Here is a 27272-nt window from a genome sequence, read left to right as displayed (position 1 = left end):
ATGTTACTTGAGACTACTGGTCGTACTTGATCAGGTTTGGTTCCCTGTACCCAGCACAGTGGCTCACAACCATCTCTAACTCCAGTTCCAGGGGATCGATAGGCACCAGGCACATTCATGTCGCATACACACAAGCAGGCAAAAAACACTCTGACACATAAGATAAAATAAAGAACTAAAGAACCAGGCTGGCCTCAAACTCACAGAGATCTGCCTGCCTCTGCCTCCCAAGTGCTGGGATTAAAGGCGTGCCCCGCCACCGCCCGGCGTCCACCACTGTCCAGCATCTATCACTGCCAAGCTCCTTAACCCTTTTTATACTTGACTTTTGTGGGTTTGGTTTGGTTGTTTGTTTTGAGGGGGCAAAGTTGTTGGTTTGGTTTTTATTTGTCTTTGCTTATTTGTTTGTTTGTGCTGTGTTGTTTTGTCTTGGTTCTTTGAGACAAGGTCTCACTCACTATATAGCCCTGTCTGGTCTGGAACTATCTAGACAGAGCAGGCAGGCTTCAAACTTTCAGAGACTCCTTGGCTCTGCCTCCCAGAGACCAGAAGGCACTGTACTGTGCACGTGATTTCATTTCTGATAGCCTCTGCTCTTATAGGAGTTTAGTTCTTAGCAAAACCGAACAGAAAGTAATGTTCCCACATACTTCCTGCCCTCCAAAGACATATCCCCCACAATGAAAAAAGCAGATTTTTCACCAAATGCTTAAAGAGTCTTCATTTTCCAAGCCTTTTGATGGTGTCATTACTCAGAATGAAGAGAAAGATTACCAAGGATTATGATTCTTAAAGATGTTTATGTGATCGTGTTCTGCAGCAAATGCCTTACATTCATATTACAACTTGGCCTTATTTTCTGCCAGTACAGTGAAGTTATTAAAATGAAATTAACTATGCTACAGGTCAGAGGAGTAGCTGGCAGGCCAAGGGCAGCAGCTACTTGACTGAATTAATGTTCTCGTCCTTAAAGCATCTAGGACAGCAGGATGCCTCTTGGTCTTTTCGTCTTCCAAAGCAGGGCTGTACCTGCTTCCTTCGTGGTGAAACTCACTGGGCTCACAGAGAGGCAGGGATCCATCTGCCTAAAGAAAGGACAGCACAGCAGTAGCTCCGAGGTTATGGCAGTGAAGGTTGCATCAGCCCACGCCACGCCAATCGCAGAGAAGCCCCAGTCAGCAGACCTAATTTTAGGAGGTGCAAGACAGAAATACAGTGGAGAGGAACAAACTAAAAATAATTCCTCTCTAATCCTTGCAGTTCACATCCTCAGACTGAATGCGTTCATTTAAGCAGATGAAATAAATCCTTGTCGTGGTTGGCATGATGACCTCACGAGGAGCAGTGGGACCCGCGTTCTGTTTGGAGACACTGCAGCTGTTGTGACCGTCCACTTCTGTCCTCTTAAAGTGCTGGCATCCAGCTAAACTGATGTGACTGTATTTTCAGGAGGGTTAGCGGCGACCCCGTTTTGTTAAAATAATATTCAAGGAGCAGCATGAATGAGAGCCTGTTGTGCGAGGCATGCCTCTGGGGTGCCCACAGGCCTCTTCTGCCATTATCATGCAGAATATTTATTTTCATTTTTTATTCACACTGTATTTATCACATTGAAGAGCAAGTTTGGTTTGAGTGAATTTTTGGAGTTTAACATGTACTAAGTACTGGAAAGGTGGCTTCAGACATCAATTCTATCTCAAGGGACATACTTAAGGGGACAGATGCAGGTCAAGATGGGCACAGCATCCAAACACTAGCTTTGGGTTGTGAGTAAGATGCTCAGAAATCCTTGTCTGTTCTTGGAAGGGTCAGAGAGCAGTTGAGGCCGGGCAAACCCAGGACCTGTGTGAAACTGTTGATGTCGGCTGGAATAGAATGCTTTCTACTACTTCTCTGAGGAGCTGCTGTGCTCATGAATGGTGTGTGTGTGTGTGTGTGTGTGTGTGTGTGTGTGTGTGTGTGAGTGTTAATGTGTGAGAGAGTATGTGAGTGTGTGCATGCATCTGTATGAGTATAATTGTTTGTGTGCATGCATGTGTGTGAGTGTAAATGTGTGTGTGCATATGTGTGAGTCTATGTATACAATCATGTGGGTGAGAATGTGTGAGTGTGTGTGCATTCATGTGTGTGTGTGTGTGTGTGTGTGTGTGTGTGTGTGTGTGAGTGAGTGTGTGTGTGTGCGATGTTGCCTTAGTTTGGGCGGCAGAAGTTTAACAGAGGCAGTGAAGATAGAAGACACCCTGAAGTTGCAGGAGTCTTCAGGAGGCAGTAGGCTCCTATGGGCGGCGGTAGGCATCTACCAAATCTCTTCTGCCTTCACACACAGGAAAGCCCAGCTACTCCTGCCTCACTGGATCAAACTTTTTAAGTATATAGCTGTTGTATAAAAACACTCACTAGGGAAGCACTGTTAGTTCTGATTCTTGAGTGGACATTCCTGGAGAATGTTTGCCAACTGGACCCGGGGAGAGGACTGGTCTCAGTAGAAAGAGTCAGAACAGGAGTCAGGCAGAGGGGGTGTGTGAGAACTGAGGTGGGACTGGTACCAGGAACAAGGAGCTTGGCCAGTACAGCTGACAGGGTGAAGGTTGATGGTAGCGTGCACCGTGGTCACATTCTGGAAGTCACTAACACCATGTCAGTGAAGACTTTTCCTAATCATGTGTACGTCATCTCAAGCATGAGAAGATTATAGGAAAAATGACATGAACACACCAGAGAGGGAAAAAAATGGAAAGCAAGAGTCTTTTAGGGAAACCATTCCAGACTTCACCCACTTCTGCTCCCATTGCTAAGATCATAGCCCTGGTTTAAGTGACTGAAATAGGAAAAAGACCGTGAACACAAGAAAACAATGGCAGAACTAGGAGGAGGGTAGGAACTGGCATCGTTTTAGGAAGGAAGTTGGTGGGAAGTAAAAGTAGCTGACTGTGGAGAGAGAGGGTTTTGTTTTGAGTCTGGTTGACTTGAAGGACGCTCCTGGGCTGAGTGTCAAGGTGAACTAACAGGCGATGTGCAGAGGTTGTGTGTGCACTCGTGTGTGCTCATGTGTGCACACATAGGAAATGGTGGGAAGGGCCTGGTGTGACTGCTGAAAGGGAACGTTATCATTCCAACACTCCATGGCCTGCATGGGTGCCTGAGGCTTTCAAATGTCCGGTAGGCTTACTCTCACCAGAAGGTGTCACATCAGCTTCTGGTACCATGTGTGGACAAACTGCACTGGATGGCTGCTAGACTGGCATTGAAGATGAGGCTAGTGGGAATGCCACTCCTTTCTCATTAGGAAAATTCCAGGTGTGATTGCTCTGAATGTTGAAACTTTCTTGGAATACAGGTGCTTCGTAACCGTAAATGTGTCATAGAGACCCAGGGAATCATAGCCAGGTGCCAGTGGGACCAGGAAGAACCCAGCAGTCTGAGGACATAGGACCACCAGTGTGCATCTCAAACATGTGCCAATTACTGAAAATGAAAGAGTGCACAAAGTTGGTGTGTAAAACAGAACAACAGCATGTATGAGTGTGGTTTGAGTATGTTCATGGTGTTTGCTCTTTGGGGCCACTTTTTGGAATAAAGGAGATAATAAGTCTATTGAGAAATGTGGGGTTGAATCTAAAGACTATGTCAACACTGATACCTTTTAAATTCTTTTTATACCTGTTTAGTGTGTGTGTGTGTGTGTGTGTGTGTGTTTGTCTGTGTGTGTAGCATGTGTGCATGTGCATGTATGTGTACATGTGGAGGCCAGAGAACAACTTGCAGAAATCGGTTCTCTCCTTCGACCTTGTAGATCTCAGGGCTTGAAAGTGTCTTTACCTGCTGAGCCATCTCTCCGGTCCTGTTGCTTTCATTATTTTGAAGCATAATCTATTGATCATCTATTAACCAGCTGCTATGAGACTCTCGACCTCTTAGACCCTCCTCTCACCCCTCCCTTCCATCTCCTTCCTAACATGAGGCTTTCGCTGCTCTGCTCCTCACTTCCTTTGTGGTACTCCGGCATGTAAGCATGGTACTGTGTTAGTCACACGTTGCTCTGACATATCCCTCAGTCAAACAATGGTTTCGTGCTTGGCTTGCTCCATCGCTGGAGCCCGAGGGGAGGAGGAGCATCTTGGTGGGAAGATAGTACGACAAGACAAAGAGGCTCACACCATGGTGGCCTGGAAGCAGAGGCAGAGACAGAAAGGGGCAAGACACAAAGTATTTCTTCCAAGGAAAAACTCCCAGTGACTTACTTCCTCCAGTCGGGACTGAACTCCCAATATTCCCAGTCCTCTCCCAAAGACACTATCAACTATAGAACCCGTCAATGGATTAACCCGTTCGTAAGGTCAAAGCCCTCCTGCCACAGTTACTCCCCCCATCTCTTGCCTGAGAATGTTGTTAGCATTGGAGACCCGGCTTTCGGCAATAACACTACACCCGTGCTGTTCGCCATCAGCATTGACAAAACGCCTTGACTCTGTGATGCAGAGTGCAGTTACTGGTGCCTTTACCACGGTCCATCTCTCTTTTATCTTTCGTTTGCTGACTTTTCTCTGTCACACTTTTATTTCATATATATATTTCAAGCTTTATAGAGTAAGATTGACTTCCACAGGAGAGAGTGTCAGCTCTGTGTGACACACATACAGATTTGTGCCCTCACTACTAACAATCAGACCACAGTTCAGTTCTAGCCCCCTCCAGAGCTGCCCCTTACTACCCCTTGCTAGTCACACCCTTCTTACCCAGTTGCTGGGTATTGTCCCACCTTTTGTTAGTCCAGCCCCTGCAGAAGGCTGTTCAGGCAGTTTCCAGTTGTTTCCGCTGCTCCTGTTCCTTTGCTTCTTTCTATACATTTAAGACCCACCATGCCAATGTCTATTTTTAAATCCTACTGGGCTTTGATTGGAATTGCACTGAATCTATACAATGACCTGTTCTCTTTACTGCATCATGTCCTCCGGCGGACACCGTGCACATCTTCATCGGTTTAGTGCTTCTTCCTTTCATCAGAATTCTATGGCTTTTAGAGCCCATACCCTGTGCATAGTTATATATATTCCTTTTATACTTATAAGTATTTTGAATTGTTTTTGAATATTTGATTTCCGGTTGTTTGTCCCTAGTTTACAGAGTCGTGCTCGGTTTCAGTGTACTGGCCCGGTAAGCTATGACCTTGCCGACTCACCTCCCAGCTCCAGCTGTTTTCTGCAGAGACGGTTGTGCAGCCTGTGCACGGGTAGCTTTATCCCTCTCTTTCCTGCTGCCCTGTCGCTCGTTGCTCTCTCTCAGCTGACTGTGAGCACTAGGATCACCTTTGCCGTATTAAAGAGATGAGAGGGAAGAGTCTTGCTTTGTGCCTAGCAGCAGAAAGCTACCTCACCACTGTTGTTAACTCATGGGAATGAACTCCCCCTTCTGTTCTGTTTGCAGAGAGCTCTTATCATGAAAGGATGTTGAATTTTGTTGAGTTTCGATACCTTTTCATAATCAATTGATGTGATTGTATGATATTTTTCTTCATCTTTACACTGTTAATATGATGGGTCTGACTGACTGGCAACATATACAAACACACACACACATGCAGGCCTCTGTCAACTTCTTTAGTGTTAAGGATTTAAAAATATATGCCTGCTGTTGCATGGTCATATTTGAGAGTTTCCTGCTTTGACTCTACATCGGTCTCTGAGAGTTTGAAAATCCATGAAAACCATTCTTTTCAGGATTATGAGGTATGAACAGGATTCTTATGAAGCCACTGGGGCTTGTGTGATTGTACCTGTCCCACTTTGAAGCCAGCATCTGCTTCACCTATTCATCCTGTACCTCCTTCCTTTCTCTGTCAAGTGACTCAGAGTTAGTGCCTATCTCAGAAGACAGTTTCTGCCTTTTCCTGGGGTGTGAGGGTCTTCTCTATTTTTTGTTTTATTTTCAGAGGCAGAGAAGAGGGCAGACATACTCTTTCTTTGGCGCTGGGCAGTCATCCAGTCTTTCCCATGCTCCCTTGCTCAGGACGGACCCCATTCCCCTCAGGATTGAATGAGCTGTTCCGGAATCTAGCGCAGCTGTCCTCCGGGACCTTCTTTTTTGGATTGGGAATTACAACAGGAAAAGGTGGGAGTCTGTTGGAAGCTATTAGAAGGTGCTGATATTAATAGCCAACATCTATGGAATAATTACTAAGTGCCATGCGCAAAATCATTGCACGGATTACTTCGTTAAATCCTCACCACAGTACATGTGGTTGTTGTTATTATTCTCTTCCCTGTTTGCAGGTAAGAAAATGGAGACTTGAAGGCATTAGATAAGTTGCCAAGGTTATACCACTAATACACAGTAGATCTGGATCCCACTTGAGATGGTGGGACTGTAACCCAGTGGGTTACAAAACAAAACAAAAGGACACGAATGTAGGAGAAGGTTATAGGAAGAAGGAAGGTCGATGGTTAATTCAAACCAAGAGAGGATGTTTGGGGTGCTAAGTCAGGAAGGATGGCCTCTATGCTTCATTGGCAGGGCCCCGGAACCTGAGCAAGAGCCGAACAATGGTGTCAGCCAAGTTAAGGAGCAGAGGCCTTATGATCTCCAAAGGGGTCTGGGGAAGGTTCTGGGATGGAGGAGAAGCATATGGTCTCTCTTTGGGCAAATCTGGGAGTCATTGTTCCCCAAGGATCCAGTCCGTGCCCAGCCCTAGTATCTTCTTTTGGGTGGACATGCAAAGAAAATGTGATTGGGGTTAGTTGGGGGCTAAATCTCTCTACAGTATCATGATACTTCTTGAACTTCTTGGGAATTTTATCATCCCACCCCCTTGGTTATTTTCCCCCCTTCTGACTCTTTCCCTATAAGCAATATTCATAAACCCTACCATTTCCAGGCTAGAAGCCATATAAACACTGCAGCTAGCCTGCAACCAGCAAGGAGGCATGAGAGGAGAACTGGAAAGAGGCAGACCTGCAAGGCTGGCACTTGAGAACTGTGGGTTACCTGACAAGGGAGTGTCGGGTGCAGGTAACTTTCAGCACAGAGTATCAGCCAGCGGCCAGTGGCAAAGCATAGGGTTACTCTCTGCACTTTCCATCCAGTGCTCACACCCCTCCTGCCTGAGGCATCTGACACACTCATTAGGCAGTTCTGGGAGCCAGTAATCAGCATCGACTGTCATTTTTGGCACTGGCCGAGCCCTAGCACTTAGTTCCTATGGCCCAAGGGTCTCTGAAGCTTTCCCCACCCTTCCTGGTCCTTCCCTTTTCCTTCTGATGCCTCATACCTGCTGACTTATTCCCGCTCCTGTTCTCACATTGCTTGTGAAGCAACATCTCCTGGTCCCAGGCCAGAGGGTAATTGTCCCAGCCTTAGATCTGCCTTGCGTTTCTTGGGTATGTCATTATGAAAGGACTGAGCAGCTTAGCATTAAGAGAACCAGGCTTTCTTGGCTTATCTCTCAGTTCTATACTTCTAGGAAACAAAACCCATTTCGTGTCCGGGTCTTGTCCATAAACTGGACTTTGTACCCACGGTCACACACTATGTTACCATGACAAGTTCCTCGAAGGCCCCTGAAATGAGACACACAGAGCCCTTGCGATGATGCCTGGATCACATGAACAAAGAGAGGGAACCAGGTCTCTGTAGAAGCTTGGATGTTTCACATGAAAGAGAAAGGATGCGGAGAGCCTTGAGTTTCAGTTAGGATGAGTGGGAAACACCCCTGCCAGGAGGAGAGATGCTGGAATGGTGAGGGCTTGAGGACCAGAGGGTTTGCAAATCAGCTGGGAGAGAGCGGTGCTTCTCATTGGCAGTATGTGTGACATGACGTTCCCAAGAGAATAAAGCCACACCTATGCATTCTGCCAGGCTGATTGCAGGGAGGGGTGTGTGAGAGATGCCTGTCATTGTGCAGAGCTGCAGTGAGTGGTACAGCTTGGAAACCGAATTATCTCCGGCCACCACTAGTCCCCTTAAGGCCATTTGTTCTACACCTTTCTGTTTGACGTAGCATCCTTGTGGCAATCAGGCAAGAGTCTTTGGGGGATGGACAAGCATATCCCTAATTTCCACCCACTCAAAGGCATAGACTGCCGTCAGACAATAACAGAAGCCTGCAGCTGAGACTCCCCGCTCAGCCGTAACCCACTGATGTCCCCAATCCATATCTTTGAAAGAGGCCTGACTTAAGGTTTTCTTTGTTCTGCTGTTATAAGAACATCTTGGAACTGTTGCCATATTGGGATGTGACATTTGGGGTGACCTGGCCTGTGTTCTAGAGCTATGGCCACTATATTTGGCTCCAGAATAAATTCCTATTCTCTTTGAGGTGAGAACTGGTTTTGCTCTGACATACTTTTTGTCTAAAAGAAAAACAAGAAACCTTGCCCACTTTAGAGATGATGTTCAAAGTGTGGATTGTTTATTAGCTACTCCTGCCTTGCTTTCAACTCTTAGCCTAGGGAAATTTAGTTCTCTTAATTCTCATTAAATTTTTCATTCTGATCCAATATAAGTTTTTAAATCAAATTTTCCCTTAACTTAAATTTTATTCTTAAATCCCAGGAATATTGACATCATTGAAAAAGAGAGTGATTTCAAAATGAATTTTCACTTCTAGGGGCAGAACATTCTAGAAATATGTCTTAGTCACTGTGCTATTACTGTGAAGATACACCATGACCAAAGACAACTCTTATGAAAGAAAACATTTAATTGGGGCTAGCTTATAGTTGCAGAGGTTTCACCCATTGTCATCATGGTGGGGAGCATGGTGGCATGCAGGCATTGGAGAAGTAGCTGAGAGCCACATCCTGATCTGTAGGCAGAGATGCAGAGAGAGCCAGGGCCTGGCATGGGCTTTTGAAACCTCAAAACCCAGCCCCAACTGGCACACTTCCTCCGTCAAGGCCACACCTCTTAATCCTTCTAATCCTTTCAAAGAGTGTCACTCCCTGGTGACTAACCATTCAGATATAGGAGCCTTCAGGGGCCATTCTTAGTCAAACCAACACAGGGCATAAGTGAGAAGACACTGGGGAGTCAGGGTTTTGAGAGAACCTCAAAGGCCATCAGTTTTCTCCCACACCTGCCTGCTTTCTGAAAACGGACCGGCCAGGTCTGTGGAGTCAAGACTCAAGGCTCTGGGTTATATGGGGATAGTTAGAAAAATGCCTACAACTAAACAGACAAAAAGAAACAAACAAACAAACAAACAAAACCCTGTATTCTCTGGTCGCAGGAAAGGAAGAATATAGTTTCTGAACTTAATAATGAGAACTTTAGAGAATTTCAATTCCAAAATGAATTCTAAGTCCCTTCAGTAGGAAAGCATTTGAAAAGTAGGAAGATGCATGTTGGGGATAGGAAGGGTAACAGTAACTAACTGCGGAGAGAGGAAAATCCAAGGCATGTGCAGATAAGGCCAGCAGTCCGAATATTCCAGAGCCACAGGTTCGGAAGGACATGAGACATGTAAAGAGATTGGATTTCAGACAAAAATATATGGCTATTTTCACTGATGAATGGACTTATAAATAGTTCACAGGACTTGAGGGTAAATAGAAAATCTCTCAGCTACTAATGTAATGTGTAAACTAATGTGTTTTTTTTTTTTACCTCATCCGGGAATGGTGCTGCTGCTGCTTATGGGTAAACATGGGAGCCCAGGCAGGGACATGAATGTTTTACTCTGCGTGAGATGGGAAGCCGCTGCAGGTCATGTGTGAGGTGACGTGATCTGGGTGGCAGGTGCCCTGCTGAGGGTAGGAGCACAGAGCTCTGCTTCTGCCTCCCGGGATCCTGGGGCTCCGTGGAAGAGTGCCAAGAGACAAGTCGAAAAGACAAGAGAAAAGATCAAAGAGACAGTTCAAGTCAGGGTCTGGAGGCGAGCTCCTTGATGAACTGGAACATTTGGGCTGGTCCCTAAGGGTCTTGGGCTGCAGTGGGTTTGAGCTGGATTCCCAAGAGCAGTGGGGAGACAGAAAAGAATTGTATGGAGGAGTGTGGCATGGTCAACTGCATGCCCCTGGTAAAGGCCACTCCGGCTGCTCTGTGGAGGAGGGCACGGCAGCGAGCGTGAGAGCTTGCTTTATGACACAGCCGCAGGGGACGAAGCAGGAACCTGTGAAGGAGTGGCAACCTGGAACGGGGCAGGGAAAGAAGCGCCGTCTCGTCAGCAGAGAGTTGTACCACTGCATGAGAAAACCTTTTACTGAGTAAGAAACAGGCCAGGTCTCACCTGTATCCTGCAGCGTCAACGGGAGGCTCATCCTGTATCTCCAAGTGAGAAGCATGCAAGTACACTGTGCTCGTGTGTTCTTGGTGTGGATAGCAGGTGTACGTGCAGCTTAGGCAGGTCCATTGATTCTGCTCATGAATTTGAAATGCAATTTGGAATTCTAAAAATGAAACATGGAACTGTGTGATGGCAAAACGCCTCGTTCTTGAACAGCGTGACTTATGTACCATTTGGAGTGCAGGGAACGCTGTGTCAGACCTGGTGCGGGAGAGTGGTTTGTTTCCCCCTTAAGGATATTTCAGTCTCTCTCCTGGATGCAAAGTTCCCTGTGTTCTTCTACACAAAAAGTCTGGCAGCGGGTACGAGGCAGTGCTATTCTAGCTGTCCTAGCCATCCAGCCGTGGCAATGAACTGAGGCTGCTGAGACCTGTCTGCCCGCAAGTCTGTGGATGCTGCAGATGCTGGTGTAGCCAAGGGCTGGGGTAACGTGCTGTCCCATGCGCCATAAGAGACAAGTCTGAAGTCTGACATCTGCAGGAAAGTGAATGAAATTGGAATCCTTGGGTTAAGGGGCAGGGGGTGGGGACAGACTCAGAAACACAAACACCGCATCTGCGTGCTTTATTTCAAATGCAGAACCTAGATTTAAATTTGCCTGTGTATGTGAGGATGGGTCATAAAATTACAGAAGACTTCATCAGAAGAAGGTAGAGACTTGGAGGGAGGGGGAAGAGGGTAAAAGGAAGACGTTAATGAAATACTTGTGGTCTGAAAGCAGAAAGAAGGCTATGGGTATGGGGGATCCAGCAAGAGAAAACCAGGAGGGCAGGGAAGAGAAACAGGAGAGGGGCTGAATAAGAACAAAACATGTACAAACATCCCATAATTAAACCTATAACTTTATATGGTAGCTTGGAAAAAATAAAATGATTGGTTTTTAGGTAATCTGAAGAGATGGATGGCTCAGTGGTTAAGAGTACTGGCTACTCTTCCAGACAATCTGGGTTCAGTTCCCAGCACCTACGTAACCATTCACAGTCTTCTGAAACTCCAGTTCCAGAGGATCTGACACCCTCTTCTGACTTCCTCGGGTACTAGGCGCATTCTTGGTGCACAGACTTGCAGGCATACACATAAAATAAAATAAGACAGAGAGGTGAGAGAACCAGCCATGTTTGTGCCAACCGCTTTTCACACAAGCCAGTGTTACACAGAGGCCAGAATGGCGCAGGGAAGCAAGAAAGTGCAGCGGAGGACACGTGCTTTAACATTTTAATCTAGACTGTCACTCCCCTTCCCCAAATAACAACTGAAGCACTGCTGGGTCATTTCTTGGGACAGCAAAGGGACACAGAAGGCTTTTCTAATTTATCTAAATCAGAGCAACCAGCTCTCCAGTCTTGCTCCTCCCCCTGGCTCTATGTTGCTGGTCATTTGATTTTGGTATTTCTAATCTTCTTATTGGCTTGCCTTGGGCTTTCAGCCTCTTTATCCAAAGAGACAGGCTCACGTGTCTACCTTTTCTGTGATTTCAGATCTTGTTAGGTTCCTGGACTATTATTTCCTTTGAAGCTTACAGTAGCAAAGCGAGTGGACCAAGGCTCTGTGTGGACTCGGACAGATTTTTGCTCCCAGTCACATTGCTAACAGGCAGGAGTAAGGGTGACTTTTGCGATGATGGCAGTGTGGGGGTTTCAGACAATTTGGGAGCTTGTTTCCCATGGGGAAAGTGTCCAGGGTTGCATCCTCTCCCATGCTATGACTTTAGTAAAGTTATCAATAGCAAGGATTGGCCCAGAGTAAAACACCCAGTGGATATTTAGGAATCTTTCCTCCTGCTTCATTATCCTGTAACCATGGTAGCAAAGATTCTGAGGGTTGTAGATTTAAAAAAAAAAAACCCACTATAGTTGGAAGGTTGACAAATATCGTAGCGTGAGTAGAAATGACTGTCTGTGTAATGTGATCTTCAACATGTGAATGAATGTGTCTTTTTGTCTAAAACCCACTAAGTCTAAAGATATATGGCTTTATTTTAGCAGAAGCCAGCAGTTCTTCCCTGGCCTGGCTCACAGAGAGCAGGTGGACAGGTGCCTTATGAATGGCAGGAGCAGGAGAGCCCTCTAGTGGGAAATTACCAGGGCACCCAGGAGCAGGAAAGAGTCAAGAGAGAAGGAATGTTTACCAGTGTGCTGGAGACTCTGTTCATTTGTCAATCTGCCATGCCAAAATCACCAGGCACATACCGAGGCACATGCTAAATAAGTAGTAAAATTATAACCATGATTTCAGAGCATCACTCCTCGTGACCCTCACCTGAAACATCTGTAAAGGACAAAATCCGAGAGCAGGGATGTCTTCAGGCAATAAAAGAAACCGAGGGGCCAGAGGGAGATGGTTTAGGGGTTAAGAACACTGGCTAGTCTTCTGGAGGACCTTGGTTTGATTGCCAGCACCCACATAATTGATCACAACCCTTTGTTCTCCACTTCCAAGAAATATAGCCCCCTCTTCTAACCTCTGAGGGCACCTGGCAAGCATGTGGTACACTAACATATGTGCAGTCAAAACACCCATACATACAAATTATATAAAAGTCTGAAGTGTGCGAGGTGACCCTTCTCCGAGGAGTGATAAGGGATAGGGAGTGCTCGCCAGCATGGGTGCTTCTCAAACCAGAGATTGCAAATCTCGCTCTTTCCCAAGACCAACGCTGAGTAGGACCGCCATTGCTGTTGTTTTCCTTGTATTTAGAGAATTGTAGAACACTCCTTGCCTCCTATCTCCAGCCATAATGAATAACTGCGATTGTAATATCAAATTTACATGAACCGTCTTATCCCTCTTGCCTAGGGTCCTGATGCTTTTATGCATTCGGTTCTAAATGACTTTGATTTTAATGGCTTATACAGAACATTTCAAAACCATGTGGTCTAAGAAATAATCTTGTTGCACAAGTGTCCCAAATGTATTTGTGCTGTGACTAGATTTAGTGAAAGATTTAGAATTGGGGCCCCTGGCCCACTGCTGTGTTACTGACCATCATCCATGAGTATCTCTGAAGGGTTCACAAAGGGTGTTTCCAGGCAACAAGAACCAGACTTCGGAGTTTGTATCTTTCAAAGCCTGTTGTGTCTGACCCAAGCCAGAGTCACTGGTGGGAACGTGGACTCCGTGTGGTCAGCCCGGAACCCAGGGGCTGTTGCTTTCTTCTCTGGCACTGCGCAACCCAGGGTTCTCTCCGGGGATCTAATCTCTCTCCGTCAGCTCAGACACATTACTTAGAAACAGTGTCTTACAACTACTGGATCCAATTTAGTCATTCACATACTCAATCAATCATTCACCCACCCAGCAAATGGAGTTTATAGTCCCAAAAATATACCGTGAGCCCTGAGTCCTTATCTTCCTAACTCTCTGACCCTTGGGGGACCCATTCTCTTGAGGGTCCTAGTTCTCCCCTGGGCTACAAGATCATACCTCCTTCAGAATCAGCTCCCAGAGCCTGAATCTGCTTCAGCAAAAAACAAACAAAACACAGCGGCCCACTTAGAATCTGTGAGCAGGTCGGGGATGCAAACCTGGAAGCCCAGGTGTGTGAAGGGGATCTGATTTGGAGCTCCTTGAGACCACCAGAACCTTATACTCTAGATGGCACTGGTATAAACCATCTAAAAGAGAGTCTATTTAATGTCCCAGGGAGAGGGGTGTGGGCATGACATAAGACTGTACATAATGGTATGGGTGTGCTTGGCTTTGGGAATGAGGCAGAAGTGGCAGAACGCCTGTAGGAGACATGTGCAGCTGATTTGGGCATTTTGTTTCTCTGCAAGTGCTGTGTCTGATGACCGTCAAATCTCAATTCCCTTACAGGTTAGTAAAGACGCACCCAGCTTAAGGAAAACAGACCTGAAAGGTCGGAGTGCGTTGTTGGCTGACATCCAGCAAGGAACGCGCCTACGAAAAGTCACCCAGATCAATGACCGCAGTGCCCCGCAAATCGAGAGTAAGTGGGCAGCTCAACAGAGCCTGCTGGGAGCCCATAGTGGGGTGGAGCGAGCACAGACAGACCCAGCACTGGCTGGTCTGCATTTGCAACACACGTACTCTCAAACCACCTCAGACACACTTAAGGGACAAGCCACACCATGGGCAAAAGAGTCAGACCTTCCTTTCCAAAAGTCCACAGTTAGTAGAGGCTGGGGTATTTTTTCAATAGCAAAACAACAGAAAAAGAAAAAAAAAAAAGAAAAAGCTAAAAAGAGCAAAACCAAAACCCCTTCGTGATAAGTAGCATTTTTAAATCGATAAAATACACATAATAAATTTCACCATTTTCAAATGTCCCATTGGGTGTCATCAGATAACATTCACAATGATCCATCCCTCTTTTTTTTGTCAAGACTGCAAAAAGTTAACATTTTATAACCAGAACTATTGGTAATGTTAGGTATTATTGTGACGTCATATATTTCTGAATGATGGCAATTCTCAAAAATAGCCCTGTAACAATTATTGTACCTCAATGATCCGTCCCTACATGTGTTCGTGCATAACGACACACAATTTTAAAGAATGATTTTTATTCCTTTTAATTATGTGTAGGCATGTGGGGGTATGTGTGCATGCGCACCTGCCTGTGGATATATGTACGTGTGAGCGCCTGCAGAGGTCAGGGGCACCAGATCCTCTGGGGCTGGAGTGGCATCAGGTTGTGAGCCGCTCAGTGTGGGCCCTGGGAATGGAATTCAGGTCTTCAGACAGAGCAGTGTGTGCTCTCACAGCTGGGCCACCTCTCTAGTTCCAAAGACAGGCACATTTTAAAAGGAACATTTTCAACACTGATTACAGTAAAGATCTCTTTCTGATTAGACTCATTGTCTAATTGGCAAGGCTCGATTAGCAGACCGATATTGTCCCGCCCACTGCCTAATCATACCAGATTAGTGCTGCACATAATCTTCAGAGCAATCTGGCCCCTCATCCACCAGCGGGCACCACGCCCTGATTGCTGTGTGTTGACCTTAGCTTTCGTCTTCATTACTTTTTCATTGTCCTGATAAAACACCATGACCAAGACAAGTTATAGAAGGAAAGGTTCATTTGGGTTTATGGTTCCAGAGGGATGAGACTCTATGATGGCAGAGCAGAGGCATGGCAGATGGAGCCGGAATTCCTCGGAGCACTTAGATCTCGAACCACAAAGAGGAAGCAGAGAGAAAACTGGAAATGGCTGGAATCTTTAAACTCTCAAATCCCACCTCCAGTGACATACTTCCTCCAACAAGGCCACTCCTCCTAAATCTTTCCAAACAGGGCCATCACTCAGGGGCCAAGTGTTCAGATACCTGAGACTGTGGGAGACATCTCGTTCAAAGCAGGAATCCTTGTCTAAGTTGGGTATCTTCTGAGTTTCTGTGCTTGGTAACCACCATATCTGGAAGGCAGGGCTTAGTAATATCCACATAGGACATTCTGATCCGTAAACAAAAGAAAAACTGTGCAGGAAAGCATGAGCTACTTAGGACCTGAAAGCTAAGCAGCCACAAAGGGAAGTCCCAAGGCAGAAAGCCCTGCAGACCTTTACTTCCTGTTTGAGGCTCTGGTCAATCCTTTGGCTAACAAGTTAAAATGTCCAAGTAAATTAAGCCTGTGCTTTTGCTGGGTGAAGGGAGCCTAGACCTTTCGCTGCCAGATTGAATTTTCCATTTGAGCCACATGTGTCAGCACTGCGGTAGGACTGGAGAGTGTAGCTGACAGGTATGGGGGACATGCGGAGAGAAAAGGGTGGCACTGGCCTGGGGTGGGAACGGCCCACTCAGCTGTTCCGGCTCATCTTCCTGCCTCTTCACTGCAGGCTCTAAGGGAACCACCAGAGACGGAGGAAGTGGAGGAAGCGCTAGCAGCAATGCGCGAGGAGGAAACACACCCCCCGCCCTGGGAGATCTCTTTGCTGGTGGCTTTCCTGTGTTGAGACCAGCAGGCCAGAGGGATGTGGCAGGTAAGGAAGGGCCCAACCTGGTGACCTGGTGGTCTTCCTTTATGCTCTCAACAGACAGAACACGTGGCTCATAAGTAGTTGTATAGTATGAATCTGCGTATTTGAGCACTTTAACTCTGGAAGTTCTCAAGCACGGACTTGTTCTCTGAGAATCGTCTAGAATCTCACCTGTTTAAATTTTATCACCCTAATTGAAGAATGACTTGTTGAGCAAAGGTGTCATGGTAGACAGAGTGCCCTTCACAATTGTCATGCCAGAGCTGTGGACCCACGGGCTTCGTGTTGAATTGACTCTCCACTCTCCATCACCGTATCAATTAGACACTGTTGGTTACCCAGCTGTAAAAATGTAGGCACTTTAAACAACTGCTTACTTAGTCCACAGTTCTGTCTATTAGGAATATATGATAGTCTTAGCAAGGCTCTTTGCAAATCTGCAGAAGTCTGTCTAGGGCCTGTCACCATATTGGATCTCAAGAAAGAAGCAAGATGAAAATGATCTCATGATCTCTCTCTCTCTCTTTCTCTCTCTCTCTCTCTCTCTCTCTCTCTCTTTCTCTTTCTCTTTCTAGGCAGGGTTTCTCTGTAGCTTTGGAGCCTGTCTGGGAACTAGCTCTTGTAAACCAGGCTGGCCTTGAACTCACAGAGGTTCGCCTGCCTCTGCCTCCTGAGTGCTGGGATTAAAGGTTGTGCCACCACTGCCTAGCATGTGATCTTTTGAGACTGTCCTGGGCTTGTGAGGAGCTAATTTAGAAGTCTACCAAGTGTTACTTCCTGCTCCTTTCTCTAGATCACAGCAAGGGACAAGTTCAGCAGGGACAGGAAGGGGACTTCACCTCACCTCTTGACATAACACTTGTGCAATCTTCTAAAATGGCACAGGCGGGTCTGGTTCAATCACTGAGGCCATTAGGGGGCCTACAGCAATAATTTATGCTTCAGTGGGCATTCACTACTTTAAAGTCAAAAATTAAAGTTAAAAATTGGGCAAATAGATTGTTGCTTTGAGGGGGGTAGAAAGGGTGCTTTGCTTATTATTGCCTTGAAGGAGGACAGCTCCTGCTGAGAGGCACCTTGTGGCTGGCTGTAATGTGTACAGCCTCACAATGGACCAACATAGTTTGCTACACAACTGCAGGGACATCGGGTTTGTGAGTCCTGCATGCTGTCCACGCCTGGACTTTTTCCTTCCCATATTGCTGGTCTAACCTAGAATGTGTTTCACCTCCAGGTGGCAAGACAGGGCAGGGCCCTGGCTCCCGAGCGCCTTCTCCCCGGCTCCCCATCAAAACGATCAGTGGCCCCCTTCCTGCCCCTGCATCTCCCAGGCTGGGCAATGCCTCAGAGGGGCACAGCTCTGCCAGGCCGATCCCTCCTCGCCCCAGTGTGCCTGCTCCACCACCTCCCACTCCACCGCCGCCCCCACCTCCACCTCCACCCTTACCCCCGGCTTCGGCCTCTGCCATCAAAGCCCCGTTGGTGTCCCCACCTGTCCCTCTAACCAAGGGGAATCCCTCTGTGGCGCCACCCCCTGTACCCTGCGCACCTCCTCCCCCTCCGCCCCTGATCCCACCCCCGCCCCCGCTGCCCCCAGCTGCAGTGCTCAGTGACAAAGCAGTGAGGCCCCAATTAGCCCCACTGCACCTGCCGCCCATCCCGCCCCCACTCCCTCTCCTCCCACCCTGTGGGTACCCAGGGCTGAACACAGAGCCCAACAGCCCTGCACAGGAGGTCCGGGAGCCTCCAGCCCCTCCTCCACCACCACCACCTCCACCGCTCCCAATCTATGCCTCTTGCTCCCCCAGGGCTCCTGTGCCCGCGCCCCCTTTGCCAGGCTCCAACAACAGCGGCAACGAGACACCTCCCCCACTGCCCCCTAAATCCCCAAGCTTCCAGGCGCAGAAGGCCTTGCCCACTCCTCCGGGTGCTCCTGGCCCTCAGGCCATCCTGCAGAAGAAGCGACGAGGCCCAGGTAAGCAGTCTTCAGCGTGAATTTCTTGGCAGGGCTCCCCCAAACCTGACCCCTCTGTGGGACCGATGCAAGCCACTGGTGAGGGAGGCTAGGAGCCCAGTCTCAGACTCTGCAGAAGGTACCAGAGAGATTCTGGCCTTAATTGGTGTTTGTGTGTGTGTTAGCTGTATGTCATGAAGCAACCACTTAACCTCTCTGTGCTTTCTTCTCTGTAACATAGAGTGGCAGGCAGACGTTTTTTTCTCTCTAACAGTATGTAGGGTACTTAACACTGGTCTAGGTCTAACAAGCAGGGTTTCTCCGTCAGTCAGCCTGACTCTGGACATCCTCCCTGGGTTGGGTGCAGCCAGTTTCCAGAACTAGGGCTAAGGTTCAGTTGCCTGAGTGATGCCCGTCTGGCTTCCAGCTGCAGTGACAGCCCATCCCACCGGTACACGGTCTGCATTCTGGCAGCTTCTCCAGCGGACCTCAAGAAAACAGGCTGTGTACTGAGCCAAAGTAAAAATAATTCCTTCCCGGAGGGTAGAGGATTGTGAATGAAACACACGTTGTAGAGGAGAGCGCATCCACACTGAGGGCTGTGTGCAACAGAGACAGGATAGACACATGCTCCCGCATGCATACGAACATGCAGAAACATTCAACACATGAATACACATCAGCACACATCTGTTCACACAAGTACACTGATACACATCCCACTCACACATGTAAATCCATCTCACACACACTACTTATACCACATACACATATGCACACACACAGGTCCATCATACATACACACACACACATGTTTATATGCATACATACTCCACATGCCACCTATGTACATACACATGTTCCACACATATATACATAATACATGTACATGTAGACACATATTGTAAACATATATGTCATATGCACAAGCACACCATACATGTCTGCACAGTATATACAAATATCTAGGCACATACGCAGAAGGTTTCTTAAAGGCATTTTGGGATCTGTAGAAATCTGAATTCAAATTCTAGTCATCCCCCCCATGTAAGGGACGCTGGTTAAGCAGTGTTTTCTAAAGAACACGGCCTTTCACATAAGATTGCTCAATGGGGACCTGCATATGGCTAGGCTGGGGTGTATAACTTGCTTTGTAGTCCCCTATAGGCAGCTTCCTATCCAGTAAAACAACAGAGCCTTATCCCCCCACCTCCTTCAGCAGTCTTGTTGGGGTGGGGGGATTGTATAACCCTAGTGCTTCCCTCAGGTACCTATGGAGGGGAGAGCAGAAAGGGAGAGGAAGGAGGCCAAGGCTGGGAGGGGGAGAGGGTTGGGAGTCGGGAGGAGACTGGAAGGGGGAAGGAGGCAGGGATTGAGAAAGGTTGGCAGCCCTGAGGGTGTGCCAGAGACTGGATGGTGCAGATGGGGTGCCCTTCACCTGGTACTCTGCTACTTGCTTCTAGCCTGAAGCCCCCTGGCATAGACAAGCCTTAGGCACTTGTGTAACCTTTGTCTTTGGGTATCTACAAAATGAGGGTGCTCCTGCTTCAGCCCAATGGAAGGCGGGGGTGTGAAAGCAGAGGCTCCTTGTAGTTCACCAACACAAGTCATTGTGAGCAGTAGAACATGGCAGGTTCACTAGGAAACGGGTAGCAGTGGACACCGGTACTGACACACCAGAACGTGGGTTAGAGACACGGCATGAGGCAGCAGAAAGCACGGTGAAGGAGAGAGACTTTCACCTCCACAACCTGGGAAGGTGTGAGGAAGGAGGGTGGGGTGAGTTGGGCCCCAGCAGGCAAGAAGATCTTACCCAGACTGGAAGGAGAACCAAGATTTAGAACTCCCCTCTGAAGGTCCTCCCTCTGACCTCTCTGGACGCTTGCCTGTAGGACTCCCTTCCAGTCCCTGTTGCTCTGCAGTGGGTCCCTTTCTGGGGCTAGGCCATCTGACCACGAGGCTTATATCATATTGTTGGTAGTATAGTGGTAGCTAAGGTTGCCACGCTGACTCTATCATGCATTTTAACTCGTGTAATCCTTTCAACCACTCCAGAAAATGTTTGCTGGTGTTATTTCCATTGTATGGATGAGGAAACGAAGGCACAAATATATGGACTGGTATTACTTCCATTGTATAGATGAGAAAACTGAGAAAGGGTATATGACTTGTGCTAATTAACCAAACTGTGATTCAGTTCCAACCAGGTTGGCTCCAATTGTTGCCCTCTTACTTACCACATAACATTGCAGGGGCTAACCACCTAATCTCTCACATAAAGTTAAAATCTTCCGTCCCACTTCTGGTTATGAATGGCCACGTTCTCTCTCTCTCTCTCTTTCTCTCTCTCTCTCTCTCTCTCTCTCTCTCTCTCTCTCTCTCTCTCTCTCTCTCTCAAGGAACCAGTGGGGGTAAGCTAAACCCACCTCCAGCTCCGCCTGCCAGATCGCCTACCACAGAACTTTCCAGCAAAAGTCAGCAGCCTGGCGGCCAGCTGCGAAATGGAAGCCAGCACGTGATTGGTAAGGACCCCACTTGCAGAGCAGGCTTCTTGCACCCCTAAGACAGACAAAGGTTCCCCTGCCCACCCAAGGGGGGGCTGAACACTTGACCATCTCCCTATGCTGTCACTGCAGTATATATTTCTCAGTGAGGAATGGCTAGAGGAACACAGATTAGCCTTCAGGATCTGTGAACTAGGGACTTGCCCTCTACGTCTTCTGGCTAGGTCTAGGACCCACTGTCTAGCCGTGTGGCTCAGATTAGAGGGAGAAAGGATATCCAGCGCTCACCCTGTGCATGCAGATATGCACACATCTCCATGGAGAGCAGGTCCAGAAACCTAAAAGACCCAGAGTGGCTTGGATGAGGGGAGAGAGCAAGCGGTTATCTGGCCAGGCAGGAGGAAAACTAAAACAAGAGATTGGAAGGAAGCCACTTGGGGTCCTCAGAAACTCCACATCCCTTCCATGTGCTCAGTTACTGTCAGGTGGGAGAGGGGCCAGGGCCCTTCGCTCATCACCAGAGCTCAGGGCAGAACCCATTTGCTTGGGAAGCCAGGCCTCACAGAGGACACAGCCAAGCTGACACGTCTCTTTCTCCTCTAAGCCTTCCTTGGGGAATTCAGCAGGTACTCTTGTTGGAACCCCAAGCCAGGTCCTTTGCTAGGTTTTTCCTCCCAACTGGAGCCTTCTTCTGTTTCCTCAGTGGCTCCCTTAGGCGGGCAGAGGACCTTGGGTACAGTGAGGGGCGATGACTGTACTTTGCCCCTGCTGCATCCTCTTGTCCAGCCGGGAATACTCCATAAGCAGGTGGACTCCTGGAGAAATAACCCTGCCGTGGAAACCCTTGCCCTGAGCAGGCAAGCAGCCAGCAGGGGATTCAGTCAGCGCTGACTCGCGCACCTCTGGAAACAGTCACACTTGGGTCACGGTAGCAACCTGAGTAAACGCCAATCCCCGTGTTTCTCACATGTGCAGATGACTTCGAGTCTAAATTCACGTTCCACTCCATGGAAGACTTTCCCCCTCCAGATGAATTCAAACCATGTCAGAAGATATACCCCAGCAAGGTCCCCAGAAGTAAGTACCACTTTGACAAGACCCGCCACAGTACAGCACACCCGCAGACAGCCTGGTGACTTTACTGCCCCACAGCAAGGTTACTGTGCTGTGCTTCGCTACAGCACCCAGGACCACCAGTGGAGGGGTAGTAGCAGATGCAGGGCTGGTGCTACTCACCGCCAATCACTAATGAAGAAAATTCGCTACGTCTCAATCTCCTGGAGGCATTTTCTCAACCAAGGTTCCCTCCTCTCAGACAACTCTAGCTCACGTCAAGTTGACAGAGATAACTAGGCAGGACAGATGAATGAAATTGTTTCTTAATGCCTAAGAGTGCTGGTGATTGCTTAGAGAACACCTCAGTTAGCTGACAGGAGGTCTGGAATTTTGCCAGGGAGGAAGCGTGTAGGGCACGGACCTGGTGGCAGAAGTTAGAGATCCAAAGTCCTAGAGAGAAAGCCGTGCTTCCATGTGGGCAGGAAAGCCTCCAGGCTAAGGACAGCGCAGACCAGGGGAGAGCTTGACAGTTCAGGTCTGTTTCACAATCATCAGTGTCCCGTGGCATGTCAGGGCCCAGTGTGCCTGGCTTAGGTGGCACAGGACTCAAACTGGCAAATGCCAGTAAATGGCAGCTGTGGCCTTGTCCTGCAGAGTGACCATGTGTGATGGGTACAGGTGTCAGACAATGAGTTCTGATTCTTAAAGACAGGGTGGGGCTCAGGTGTTGACCACTCAAGGGCAAATCCTCCAGTGACTTAAGACCTCCTAGGCGCCACCTCTTAAAGGCTCCCCCCCACCTCCCATCTGGATTTTTGGAGACATTCCAGATCCAAGCCAGAGCATGAACCATCGATTCCTCTCATTGGTCAGACTCCTGTTTAAATAACAACACGGATGTAAACCGCTTATGAACTGATAACAAAGTTAGGTATAACCACACAGCGGGATACAGTTCAGCTCTTAAAAGGAGCCGTGCAGGGACATGGAACCTAGATGCACTTGAAAACATTGTGCTCAGTGAATCACCCCAAGACCACGGTCCACTTATATGAAGTGTCAAAAATGAGCAAGACCACAGAGATGGGTAGAGTAGTGGCCGACGAGTGGGGCATGGGGAATGGGGGCTTCCTTTTAGGGGGATGGAAATAGTCTGCAGCTAGCTAGTGGTGATGGCTACACGTTACATTTATGAGTGCACATATTATCGAATTCGGATCTACTGGGAGAAACCAAAGACTCTGACTCAATTTAGATTTAGATGAAGGAATTTAGTCTTACTGCCAGTAGGACAGCGGCCTTCGGAACAAATAGCTTGTCACGTGGAAGGGGGAATTATGGTGGCGTTTTAAAGGCCGACCTCAGAAAGGTGTGCATTGCAACTATCCATGGCATCCACAGCTGGCTAAGGGAATTGTTTTACTTCCCTCAGACGTTTCTACTTTCCTGCTATATAGTAATAAAAGACCATGGCATTCCTTTCCCGTGGTGACCCGCAGGTTTCACTGAAGCAAAGGCAGCTGTCAAAGCCTCCCAGCCCATTATCCTATTCTTATCTCACCCGCAGGTCACTAGGCCCTCCCAGGCATTCAAGAGCTAAAGGTCAATGGCCCTTAAGGGATGCCTGACTCCAGATCAGATGGCTTTAGTCATCACAGGGGACCTGTGTAAATTATTATCCAGGTCTAATGACTGGGATAGAGTAGTTCATTCTGGGCAGACAAAAACACAGTGTCATCAGGTTAGGACTGACTGTCACCGCCCCAAACATGCAACATCACCAATGGTGTTTTAGTTTACTAACATGTATTCAAGAGAGGGGAAAAAAACTAAAGTTTTTAGGAAAAGTACTTAGGTCACAAATGCTTATTGTCATTAGAACCGGAAGACAAGTCACTGTTATAGCAGCAAATACTTGCTGAGGTTCTCACCCACTAGAAAGATCTAGATTGGTGAATCCCTCAGATACCCAGGGGAGCCACTCTGTGGTGGAGGATGGGGTGGAGACACCACACATGGCATCTTAGTCCCAGGTCCCCAGGAACCCATGCCCATCACAGTCAGTTCAGTAGGAAAGTGGCTGGTTTCAAATGGGACCATGCTCACATCCCAGCCCCTCAATTGGGAGAAAAATAAAACATGAAAGACCTTATCTAAACCAAGTTTAAGCTTGGCCTGTTATGTGTGATCACACGGCTACCCAAGCAAACTTCAGAGTAATCCTCACCTTGGAGAACCAAAACTCCACGCATATTAAATAATAACTCTAGGCTTCTTCCTACCCGAGCCCCTGACAACCACTATTAGACTTATTTTCTCTATGATTTTGAGCATTGTAAGTGTCTGGTATAGGCCTAAGTATATGCTATTTGATTTTTTTTTTTTGCTGGTTTATTTCACTTAGCAGAATGTCCCAAGGTTTACTCATGTTAGAATGTCCTTCAGTAGTCATATATATATATATATATATATATATATATATGCATATATATCACATTTCATTTATCCATTTGTCCATAGTTGACATTTGAATTGCTTCCACATTTTAGCAATTAAGAATAATGTTGCTATGCACATGGGCATTTAGAGGTCTCTTTAAGACTCTGCTTTCAATTGATTTCCATATATATCCCAAAGTCGAATGTCAGGTCATATGGGAAATTATTTTTAATTGTTTGAGGACCTACCATTCTGTGTTCCGTAGCGGTTCCATCAGTTTTCATCTTCACCAGCTGTACACAGTGGTTTCAATTTTTCCACTTCCTCACCGACACGTCTTCAGTTTTTAATTTTGCCTGTGTTTTCCTAGCCATTCCAGCGAGTGCAGTATGATGGCTCGCTGTTGTCCAACTCTTACTTTAGAGGCTACTCTTGACAAAAACCATCCAGTTATTTCCCCGAGCTACAGAATTCCTCACCACATCCCCATAACTTTAACATCACCAAGGGGTTAGTTTCATAAAACCCAAAGGATTGAAGGCCCCAAGTCAGTGAGACTCAGTAGGAAAAGCGTGTGGCCACTGCTCATATCTAGTTCCACCTTTGTGGGTGACAATGGGGTAGGATCCTTAGCACCCTTGATAATGCTATTGACCACACCCTTGCTGAACTGACTTCTTGTCCACTGCCGTCCCACGATGCTGGCTTTTCTGGGCAAGCCTTATGCCTGTGAGACCACAAAGATGCTGCTCTGCCTTTGCGGTTGTCTCTCCTCCCTCCGGCTCCTTAGCTCCCCCACTCCATCTCTTGTTCTGTTCCTGTTTGCTCCTGCTGGGCTTTCTACCCCCTCAGCCATGGCAGACACTCTAACATGGTCACTACTAGACCTCCAGGTCACCATTATTGGACCTCCACGTTGCCATATCTCATAGCGGTTTTAAGGGTGGCTCAGCACCCCCTTCTTCCAACAGCCTCCTTTCCTTGTGTTGTGTGATGTTTTACTCTTTTGGCTTTTGTGGGGGCAACACCCAGCTCCCAAATAAAATCACACATGGAGGCTTATTACTTATGAATGCCTAGCCTTAGCCGGGCTTGTTTCTTACCAGCTTTTCTTTCTTTTTATTTTTTTTCGTTTTTCTTTCTGTCTTTCTTTCTTTCTTTTTTTTTTTTTTGTTTTTTTGTTTGTTTTTTTCTTTTGGTTTTTCAAGACAGAGTTTCTCTGTAGCTTTGGAACCTGTCTTGGACTAGTTCTTATAGACCAGGTTGGCCTCAAACTCACAGAGATCCACCTGCCTTTGGCTCCCCAGTGCTGGAGTTAAAGGCATGCACTACCACCACCCTTAAATTAAGTTTTCCCGACTACATTTTGCCCTTGGATTTTCCTTTTCTTACTTCTGCAAATTTTTCACTTTTACTCTGTGACTGACTGGGTGACTGGGTGGCTGAGTGGCTGGGTGGCCGGGTGATTGGCCCCTGACATCCTTCTCCTGTTTGCTCCCCATTCCCCTTCTCTAGTTGCTCCTATTTATTCTCTCTGCCTGCCAGTCCCACCTATCCTTACTTCTGCCTCGCTATTAGCCATTCAGCTCTTTAATAGACCATCAGGTGTTTTAGACAGGCGAAGAATCACAGCTTCACAGAGTTAAACAAATACAACATAAACAAAAGTTACACACCTTAAAATAATATTCCCCAACACCCCTGCACCCAGACTGCGCTGCCATATTCTGTTGTCCCGTCAAAGGCATTAGTCACCTTTGTCTTCTCTCTCTTTTACTCCCAGAATGGGGCCAACCACACACTCAGTAAATAATGGTTGGGTTGAAAAATAAAAACTATCCCATCTCATATACACTGCTAAATACCTATAGAATGAAAATTTTGAAAATAGCACCAAGTTCCTTAGTGGGATTAAATTATTTACAGTAGAGTCACCATGCTAGAACTCTTATGACCATTAAACCAAGTGTATTGAATATTTGGTGATGCTACCATGAGAGTAAAAACAGCCCAAGCAAGACTGTACAAAAAAATAAAATATTTTTACAAAAATATATTGATTTGCTGGGTAGTGGTCGCACACACCTTTAATCCCAGCACTCTGGAGGCAGAGGCAGGTGGATCTCTGTGAGTTTGAGGCCAACTTGGTCTACAAGAGCTAGTTCCAGGACAGACTCCTAAGCTACAGAGAAACCCTGTCTCAAAAGCAAAACAAACACAAACAAACAAACAAAAGTATTGATTAATGTATTCTGTAGTAAAGGAGGACTTGAGACTAGAAGTACACCAAAATGTGGGGAATGTTGTGTGACTTTGATTCTTTACTATTCTGTCCAGATTTTTATAAGAAATGCATATTGCTGTCTGATCTAAAACTAATTTATAGGGAGAGAAGATAGGATTGGCCCAGTTCTGGTTCATGTACCTGTACAGGAGGAAACGGGGACCACTGTAGGTAGCCTAACCCAGCTCAGGGGCCAAGTGGGCTGACCTCTTGAGGGGATCTGGTTCCTTTTATACCAGCTGACACCGTGACAGTGACAACTGGGGAGCGTGGGGAAACCAGGTGTGCAGTGCGGACAGTGCTGACAGCCTTCCAGCCCAATTTCTCCATAGACAGCCAGGAAATAAAGTGGCCGGTCCATGTCCCCACCTGGTGGCAAAGACAGGCTAGTGCCCAGGTTCTGTGCTCCACATCCAATGCTCTTTGCCTCTCCCCCACCCCCGCATGGTGCCGCCCTTCTTCGCTTTCCTGCAAGGCTTGGCCAGTGCTGGCCTGTGACTGACAGGTCTGGTCTTCACAGGAGTCACCTTCCCCAAACACATTCAACAGTTCATGTGACTTGCTCTCCCAGGCTGGTGTTAGCACATCTAAGAGACTGACTGCCTTAATGGCCATCCAGGTTTGTCAACCCTTTCTGCACCCTGCCCGAGTCCCACCTGGCCATCCCCCTGTTGCTTGAAAATGGATTTGACTCATAATCTGAAAGTATGGCTGTGCTTAGAAGAAAAGAACAGGCACACTTGGTTTGTGCATGACCGTAAGTGAGGCTAGAAGAAGCCATCAGAGGCTCTTGGTCCAAGCACAGATAACCTGTA

At 47.3% G+C, this 27272-nt stretch overlaps 1 protein-coding gene across 3 annotated transcripts in view; it reads left to right on the top strand.

Moving 5' to 3' along the window:
• Wipf3 (WAS/WASL interacting protein family member 3) overlaps nucleotides 1-27272 on the top strand; it is an 81868-nt gene that overhangs the window by 46714 nt on the left and 7882 nt on the right. For 2 of the 3 annotated variants that reach the window (XM_087907473.1, XM_087907474.1), the window contains exons 3-7: nucleotides 14096-14228; nucleotides 16080-16223; nucleotides 17455-18195; nucleotides 20574-20696; nucleotides 21654-21755. In XM_087907473.1, the coding sequence (XP_087763599.1) occupies nucleotides 14096-14228; nucleotides 16080-16223; nucleotides 17455-18195; nucleotides 20574-20696; nucleotides 21654-21755 (1243 nt within the window). The remainder of the gene's footprint in view (nucleotides 1-14095; nucleotides 14229-16079; nucleotides 16224-17454; nucleotides 18196-20573; nucleotides 20697-21653; nucleotides 21756-27272) is intronic. The other variant, XM_087907475.1, reaches the window with a different exon arrangement.

Source organism: Myodes glareolus, chromosome 6 (genome assembly GCF_982192425.1).
Source record: "Myodes glareolus chromosome 6, mMyoGla1.1, whole genome shotgun sequence".
Classification (NCBI taxonomy): Eukaryota; Metazoa; Chordata; class Mammalia; order Rodentia; family Cricetidae; genus Myodes; species Myodes glareolus.
The sequence above is the reverse complement of the archived record's forward strand: the minus strand, read 5'-3'. Positions and strand labels throughout refer to the sequence as shown.